The sequence below is a fragment of the Adiantum capillus-veneris genome, chromosome 18 (assembly GCF_014529385.1).
Source record: "Adiantum capillus-veneris isolate H3 chromosome 18, ASM1452938v2, whole genome shotgun sequence".
Lineage (NCBI taxonomy): Eukaryota > Viridiplantae > Streptophyta > Polypodiopsida > Polypodiales > Pteridaceae > Adiantum > Adiantum capillus-veneris.
Genome location: NC_140948.1, coordinates 26055590 through 26065123, shown reverse-complemented (window position 1 = coordinate 26065123; position 9534 = coordinate 26055590). Strand labels below are relative to the sequence as shown.

General features: G+C 43.3%; 1 protein-coding gene across 1 annotated transcript; it reads right to left on the bottom strand.

Annotated features, from left to right (window-relative positions):
* Positions 1 to 248: 248 nt before the first annotated feature.
* LOC147435380 (putative F-box protein At4g22030) lies at positions 249 to 2453 on the bottom strand. The gene has a single exon (XM_086487948.1). The coding sequence runs from the start codon at positions 1858 to 1860 to the stop codon at positions 442 to 444; it is 1419 nt and encodes a 472-aa protein (XP_086344074.1). The 5' UTR covers positions 1861 to 2453; the 3' UTR covers positions 249 to 441.
* Positions 2454 to 9534: the final 7081 nt, after the last annotated feature.

Here is a 9534-nt window from a genome sequence, read left to right as displayed (position 1 = left end):
TACTATATATCCAATAATATTGCTAATATCACAAATATATAGCGGGACTCGGCTCTTTGTGTTCATGAAAACCCACCTTGGTAGGTAGTAGTAGGGCATTGTTTAGATGTAAGGGTTCTAGTATTGTTCTTGCTCCCTACAAAAACAAGTACAGAATGAAAGATGTAAGTCGAAGCAGTTAAGACTCAGCATTGGTAGAAACTATCACAAAATCATGATACAGACGTGAAGGACAGCTTGTCTAATTAGCCTTTCTTGCAGGCATTTGGCCTTCAATACTTATGTAGACAAGTAAAGAGAAGATGTCTTTGCTACGACAGTACTCTTATCCTTAAGCTTATCCTTAAGGAAGGCTGTAAACAGGCCACTAGTGTACACAGCTCATTTCCAAAGTTGTTTACAAAATGTACAATGTGCAGATGGTGTGAGCAAGGTAGGGCATCAGAACAGAGTGCCGGCCTCCGTGGCATCTGCTGACACCACAGGCTCAGCCTGCGAAGTAGGCCACCTGCCAAGCTGGTATGCGATTCGCTGGCGGAAAAGTGTTCCATTTTCCCTCTGCTCGACGGGAGTATGCAATGTCTCTTCGATTGTTGTCTTTACATCTGCATAGTAGCCTGCAGAGTTACGGTAGAGCTCAAACACCATGCCCAACTGCATGTCATTGGAAAAACTGCCCAGAAAGGTAGCTAGCACACTAAAGGTTGCGGCCCACATGCCGAGTATGTTGGTGGGTAGCGCGGTGGTGCACATGGCGGCCGCATTGAGCAGTGCTGCTGATGCGGCGAAACAAGGGGCTGCTATGGCTAGACACTTGTTCACTTTCACCAGATTTTGGGCCCAACCAGTGTATTTGGGGATGTCAGAGCGGTGGAGCATGGCGGCTATATGCTTCATATCCTGGGTCAGCTGCCTGTCCCAGCCATTGTACTGGTCAAGGCAATCGACTACATGGGAATCCTGATAGGCACCTTGCATTGGCTTGGGTTCAATGAGCACTGGTGGCACGACTTTGGTCGGGAATTTCTCAAGGCCCCCAGGTGTGAGAGGCATGGGGAAGGCCTTATCTAATGCTTGTAGGCGCCGCTTGCAGTCCTCAACGAACAAGGAAGTGCTCTGGCGCAGATGAGGAGACACATGCAATGCATAGTGGACGTCACTAGCAAGCTTGCGGAAGAGACGAGCAGCGGTGCGTTGCTCCTCCGCCAGTTGTGAGGGCTGAAACTGGTTGATGACAGTCATCATGGCAGCAGTGCCTGCATTCAGCAATAGTGCAGGCAGGCTGAGGCCCATGCTGTGGCCAGCATGGCCGTCTAAGCCACTGAGCACGCAAGCGGTCATGCTGGCGGACGTGAGCATGCGCTGGAAGAGCTTGTTCCAGTTGTCTCGCTGTTGTGCAAGGATGGAATGCATCTCGGCTCTGTCCGAGGCAGCGTGGGCCAGAAGCTGCAGCTCTGCTGTGAGAAAGCTGGAGGTTATACTGCTGCTGGCGTCCTTCGCTTGCAGGAGGCCCTCCTTGTGGGTGTTCCAAAAGGGCGCAAGTGGGTCTGGACCCGTAGATGTGAAGGACGTGGGGCTGGAAATGGGTTTAACGCGATCAGTGCCATCGATGGCTGGAGCATGCTTGCGGTGATTTTCTTGTACAAGCTGTTGAGACTGCTGGCTAGCCGCCCGGGCTGTGCAGACAAGAGGACCGCTAATAGATCTAGGGAAATTGAGGGACAACCCAATGTGGTGGTTAGCAGCTAGCACTGCTTCGGTGGAGTAATTAGGGAGGCGGGAGGGGTTATTGAGGCGTGCTGTTGCAGGTGTGCTGCTAGTATTGGCGATGATGGAGGCAGAGCTGAGTGCCATGGACATGAACTGCTGGGCCACAATCGCGTGATCAGGAATTGAAGGGGAGGTGTGTGTAAAATGGACAAAGGAGAGGGAGCTGCTCTCTGATGCTCTCTGATTTGATTTGTGTTGAGGCTGTGGGTGTGCGACGTGCGTTGTTGTTTGGAAACGCAAGGTGGTCGTGTGGCTTATAAAGGGATGCCAAAGTTTGATTCAGTATTCTGTGACACAGGGAAGTCAAAGGCAACTTATTCAAGCGGAACGAGTCTTGTCTCTTAACGAGCAACAAAAAGTAAGGCAACTCCGCCTTTACAAATACCACGTCTCCCCTTTGTACTGAATAGCGAAGGCAAGTGTATGCTACATGCTCCCTTTGTGCCGAGGCACGTGTATGTTACATGGAACTCTACCTTTCGCGATGTAAAACTTTGTCAAGTTAACTAACACTCTGGCCTCATGCATAGACCACACAAATGGAAGGTTACATGGCCTTCTATCACGGTTTCTACACCCTATAGAGGTGTAGCCTACGAATTATGCATCTTGGTGCAACATGCCTAGGATAGGGGATGGTTGAAGTAGCCCGCAAGTCATGGTGGCACCTCTAGGAGCCAAGTCCCTCTAAGACTAAGAAAACTTTCATGATTGTGCAAGTGTCTATATATGTAGTTGAACTATTCCCAGCATGCATAGCTTGAAGTCAAATTTGTTGTGCGTTTTGGCCTTGTTGTTGTTTATGCACTCCATGCATTCAAATTTGTTACTTTTTATTTTTGTTGCAAAATGCCTATGCATAAAATTGCTCCAAATTTACAAGGGTTAATTGCATGCAATGTAGCCATTGTTGAGTCTTCTGTGAAAGGAGACTGTAATGCCGATGTTGATGCAGAATGGGCGTTTAGCGTAGAGTGCACTTACAATCCTGCTGTCCATGATGCATGCTTGTCAGTTGCTGCAAATTCACATGTGTGGTATTTCGACAGTGGTGCTACAAAGCACATTACCTCACATCATGAATTGTTTACCTCTCTCGAGTCTGTCCCTCATGGGAATTCAGTCACTTGTGCCAACAATGCCTCTTATCCAGTTTAAGGAGTTGGAAAGATTGTGCTTACTGCTGCTAATGGAAGTTCTTTCACACTTGTTGCACTTTATGTACCTGGGATCAAGAAGAACCTCTTGTCTGTATCCGCACTTGCTAGACTTGGACTTGTAGTCAAATTTGTGGATGAACAGATGTACAGTTCATGATCTCAGTTTTGGTGATGAAATTGTTGCATCTGGGCTTTTGTGCCGTGGGTTGTATAAGCTCACTTTGTATGAAAAGTGTGGACAAAATTTTGCAAATGCTGTTGCAGATTCAAGGGCTATTTCAGATGCAAAACTTTGGCATGCACGTTTTGGTCATCTGAATTTTGCCAGTTTGCTGCGTTTGCAGAAATCTGATATGGTTGCTTCTTTGCCGCCTCTTGAAGTACCTGTCAAACATGTTTGTGAAGGCTGTATTTTGGGTAAGATGCAGCGTTATAAGTTTCCCAAGGATGGTTCAGTTCGGGCCACATGCAGGTTGCAGCTTGTGCATAGAGATGTTTGTGGGCCCATGCAAACTCCGTCCTTGGGCAATTACCTTTACTTCGTGACTTTCATTGATGATTACTCCAGGCATGCATGGGTATTTCCGCTTAAAGCGAAGTCCGAAGTTTTTATGTGCTTCAAACAATTTCTGGCTATGACTGAAAATGTCTCGAAATGTACTATGGGCACCCTCCGTTCCGATCGAGGGGGGGAGTATATGTCTCATGAATTGCATTTCTGGCTAGTAGTGGGATAAAACACCAATGTACAGTGCCTTATACACCTCAGCAAAATGGTGTTTATGAGAGGAAAAACAGGTCACTGACGGAAATGGCACGATGTATGGTCAAAAGTCAAGCTTTACCGCATTCTTTTTGGCTTGAGGCCATCATGTGTGCCACTTATGTACTTAACAGGTGTCCTACGAAAGCTTTGCAGTCTATTACTCCATATGAAGCATGGCATGATAGAAAGCCTTCTATTGAGCACATGCGTGTTTTTGGCTGTTTGGCATATGCTTTGGTGCCACAAGTGCAACGCAGAAAATTGGATGATAAGGCTGTCAAATGTATTTTTGTTGGTTATAGTGCTGAAAGCAAAGGTTACAGGTTGTATCATCCGCAAACAAAACGTATTCTGGTTTCACGGGATGTAGTGTTTGTGGAAGATTCTTTTCAGCCCTTGCTGTCATGTACTAGAGACAGTAATCTAAGCTCACATGACATTTATGACACTTTGTTGCCTCTTTTCAGTGGTGGAAATACGAATGTAAGTTCCAATGAGGCAAATGTACAGCCTATGGGGGTTTCTGAAAATGTTTCAGATCAGCCTATTAGTGATGCAGATGTACATGATGTACTTGATGAGGAAAGGGCTGAAAATGAGTAGGCTAGAGGTATGCCAAAATGGCTGGTGCACACTTTGCGTGATAGTAAATTGGATACACTTTTGTCTAGTCGTACTCGTTCAGGCTCTCGCCATGCATCTTATGCATCAGATTGTTATGCTTTGGCTGTGTCTAGTTTACATGATGTTGAGGAGCCTCTGTCTTTTGATGAAGCACAGAATTCAGAAAATTGGATGGCTGCCATGCAATCACAATATGATGCACTTATAGAAAATGACACATGGACTTTATGTGATTTGCCTTCTGGTAAAAAGGCCATTGGTACGAAGTGGGTTTACAAGTTGAAACGCAAGCCGGATGGTGAGATCGATTGCCATAAGGCTCGACTTGTTGCGAAGGGTTATGCACAGCAAAAAGGCATAGATTATGAAGAGACTTTGCTCCCACTTGTCGTATGACTACTGTGCGTTTTCTATGTGCATTGGCAGCTCATTTTGGTTGGGATGTACATCAATCAGACATTGTTACTGCTTTCTTGAATGGTGACATATTTGAGGAGGTTTATGTAACGCAGCCTCGTGGTTTTGTGATAAAAGGACAAGAGGACAAAGTGTGCAAATGTAACAAGACTTTGTATGGGTTGAAGCAATCTCCTCATGCTTGGTATGAGAAAGCTGACACTCATTTGGTTAAACGAGGCTTTCGTAACAGTCCAACAGAAAGCACATTGTATGTAAAGTGTGAGGATGATGTATTTCTCATTGTGGTTCTTTATGTTGATGATTTGCTGATCACTGGACCAAATGAGAGACATATTGCTGAATTTAAGGCTGATTTGAATGCTACTTTCAAGATGAAAGATTTGGGACTGTTGCATCATTACTTGGGTATACAGTTTAAGTAGTGTGATGGTGGTATTGCCTTGTGTCAAAAAAGTTACATAGAGACATTGCTATGTAAGTTTGGACTTGAGGATCGCAAACCTATTGCCACTCCCATGGAAACATGTTTGAAGTTGAGTCTACATGATGCTGGCGATCCTGCTGATGTCACTCTTTACCAAACTGCTATTGGCTGCCTCATTTATGTATGCAACACGAGGCCGGATATTCAGTTTGCAGTCTCACAGGTCAGCAGATTTATGCATAGCCCAGGGTCTAAGCATTGGCAGGCTGTCAAGAGGATTTTCCGCTACCTTAGTGGCACTTTACATCTTGGCTTGTTTTATCCCAAGGGGGGATCATTTCCGCCAGACTTACATGCTTTTTCGGACTCAGATTGGGCTGGTTGTTTTGACACACGAGTGTCCACAAGTGGTTTTTGTTTCATGCTTGGTAGTTCATGTATATCATGGTTGAGCAAGAAGCAACCTACTGTGGCTACTTCGAGTTGTGAGGCTGAGTACCGGGTAGTCTTCACAGCTACGGTTGAGTGTGTATGGCTCAGACGCCTTATGGCTGATTTGGGTGTTGGACAGGACACTGCCAACACTATCTACACTAACAGTCAGAGTGCATTGGCAGTTGCGAGGAACCCAGTTTTTGATGCTCGCACAAAGCACATTGAGGTGCATTACCACTATGTCAGGGAGAGACTCTCAGCACGAGAGATCAACTTGGCTTATGTGCCAACACAGGACAACCTTGCAGATCTTTTCACAAAGGCATTGTCTCGTGAGAAGCTTGAAGCTTTCCACAAAGCTTTGGGCTTACTCTCCTTTGTGGACTGATCATGTCCTTAGGGCATGGCACTTCCCTTTACTAATGTGCCAGCTCTCGTTCACCGCATCACTCCAGGGGGGATTTGTTACCATATACATGTGGTAGTGATGTGTGTGAACACACTAGGACCGCCAGGGCATTTTTTCCCTCTTTAGGAGGTTTTTTCCCCTGTGCATTGTATATACGCCCATCACTCTAGGGATATCTATTTTTCCATTGCACACTAAGTAACACACTCTCTATTGTGTGCCTTGAGCTTCCTTCGTCTTCTCCAAGCTGTGTGTGTTTCTCTGCAACCCTAATTCCATCAAAGGAAACTAACAAATAACCTGATCTTGTCGTGACCTTCCGAGACAAACCTCAAATGAATCCCTCAATTTCAAATCAATTATCTCTTGGCCACAAACCGATTAATCACAAAAAAAAACCATTAAAGAAAGGGCATCCGTGCTTCAAAAACTTATGTACGACAAACGTGCACATGATGAAACCTTGCCAACAAAAACCATTGAACAGTTGGTTCAATACCCTCGTCTTGCACAGCACTGTGCTACCCAATGCATCTCTTCTCTAAGCATAATAGGGCCACCTTACACGGCCGTGCATAGACATTTTGTTTTCACCCATGCACATAACACAACCTTCATCTAAAGCAACTCAAAATGGGAAGGGGAGAGTAACGAATTGCAAGATAATATGTTGCAAGATGTTGAGAGATTATGTGTACAGTGTATAAAGTGTGTTGATGCTTTTTTTTGACAACTTTTAGCAAATCTTTACTCTTATCTGGCAAAGTATTGAGCCATAGCAACAGATTTCCACGAGCTAGAACCTAGAATGGGATTATGTACATACGAGTGTGAGGAATAATTTTGGCCAAATAATAATATTTTAATACTTTTCTTGTCTTTTTAACCTAATAATGATATTAAAAAATTGTAAGAAAAACCAAGAAATTTAAAATCAAGTTTTGAAAGCACACATCGAACCTACAAAGCAAGAGCTTTGAGCGTGTCAAATATGAAGTGATTTGACACAAAGCAAATTTTGGGCTACCTTTAAACGGATCAGAATTGCAAAATCAGGAGCAAATGATGACTAGAAGTCCAAATAGCAAACCGTTTGACCCGCAAAAGGTATGACATGAAAAGTTTGGCCAACTATGCATACTACATTCGGGGTAGGCTGGGCACATATAGTCTGAATGGGCAAAAGACATCTCATTTGCATTCAATCAGTTTAGAGAGAGAGAGCTACCAAGCTTGTTTCTTACGTAGAGCATATCGCCATAGTTCTGCCTACTACAGATACACCGGACACCACACTTCACCAGATTGGTTAGGTATGATCCTCTTCAGCTCTACAACATGTGTGAATCGCCAAAAACACCCAACATATGCACAAGAAGTTGATTCAATCAAATCAACATAAGGATTTGGGTAAATTGACAAAGAGCTTTTGGAAGGGCAGACCAAGTTCAAATTCCATGATAAGTACATGGGAATGCTCCTCTCACCTGGGAGAACCTAACCATCTAATCACAATCCATAGAAGGGGTGGAACATGGATCGCGATCCACGACCCCCCACCTCAATTTGCAAGAAGAAGTAGTGCCAAGCAATGCTTATGAAAGAGCCTTTTCATTGATGTAGTCACAATTGGAAAATGTTGCAAAGCATGGATCGCGATCCATGTCCTCGAAGATAGCCTAACAAGGAAAAATCAGTACTTCCTTGGGGAATGTTCCCTAAAAATTTGACAGAGAATGGACATTAAAGTCATAAAAAATCAATGGAAATTGGGCTTTCAATCTCCAAATGGTCATTTTCACCCATGGTTGGAAAAATTTGACCCAAATTCAATAAAAAGTGGACCAATAGCTTAGGGAAGATTCTTGGAAGATACCCTATAAGTCTTGTGCAACATAGTGTCAGAACATGGATCGCAATCCATGACCCTTTGAAGCAGACTGATCAAGAAATGAGTGTAGAATGTTTGTAGTGAACTTAAGTTGGGAAATTTTCTCATCTCGAGAGCTTCAAATGGTAAGATGAGAAAATCAAAGTGTTAATCACAGAATTGGTGATCTTGAGCAAGTAGTGACACCAAAGAAGCTTGGAAACTTGTTGTGATCCAAGTAATCCTCGGGCTTGAGAATTTGACTCGAACTTGCCAGAGGGCCTAGAGTGTAAAAACAGACTCCAAATGGTATAGAACTCAACACACAACTGATATTGGGGTTCTTCTTCAACTCGAAATCATCAACAAAGCCAAATGCCAACCAGATTGACCACAATTAAAGATCTAAAGTGCCACCTAAAACCACATATGGCAAAGTCAGACCAAATCAGACCATAATTTGGGAAACTGGGAAAACCTAGACAAACTTGTCCAAATTTGAAAATAACTTCACCAGTGTGTTAGGATAGACTATAAGAACAAGCTCGCAAGGTTTAGCCCAAAAGGCTACCCAACATGGATCGCGATCCATGACCCCCTATGAGCTCTCAAAGTAAAAACTATATCACTTGGTCCCAAATATCAAGGACAACATAACCCTAAAGTTTCAAGTCATTTGGATTGCAAAATCTTTACCAAAATGCAAAAAATCTTTAAGTTGGAGAAAATTTTCAAAATTTGGCATGAAATCCTAACGAGTGATCCAAATTCAAAAAGAAGTGAACCATAACATCCCCAACTCTTTCTTAATCAAATGGTAAAGTTCAAAGTGTTGTCCAACATGGATCGCGATCCATGACCCCCTTTGAGCTAGAAATGACCTGCAGCCTTCTAATCTAGTGCCTATAGCTACTCTAGATGCACTAGTGAAGTTTGGACAAATTTGGACTTGTTTTGATAAAGTTATACTCATTTTTCATTTTATGGTCAAAGTTTGCGTTTTTTCATTTTTCTCAACAACTTGTTGGCCAATTTTTGGATCTAATTTTGGGAATTCTAGAGGTCATTTGGAGGGCTTCTAAGAAAATACAAAATTTTGCCTTCTCTCTCTAGAAAATTGGTGTGGTAAAAGAAAAGGTGTCCTCATCAACCGTTCAAAAAGTGTACTTCAAAGTAAATTCTTTGACAGAGTCATAACGGCCGTAATGATTGATGGAATGTCCCTTTTCAGTTATATTGAATGCACCTTGTCATATAGGAGGGAATTTCTTTTCCATATGTATGTAGTAGGGAGTCTAGGGTGTAATGGCGCTATACTCTTTTGTTTCTTGAGGTTCTTGATTGTGTATTCATGGCTTCTTCATCAACCCTCTCAAACCTTCTCACTAAACGTCATAAATATCATCTACACATTGATTTGAATCTTGAATATGAGCCGCTATGCAAGGAGAAAGCACGACTCAGAGTAGAAGGAGCAAAACACATAGATTTATGGGCAAATGGATCACTCTATCCTTTGATTCCTATGACTAATGCCTCCCTTGCATTTGCAAATCCCACTACTTTATTGACCTTTGCAGGTGACAGACATAATGGTTTAATTGGCTACTACAAAGTTCTAGCTGGGAATCAAAAATTCATAAAAGCATGGTTCAC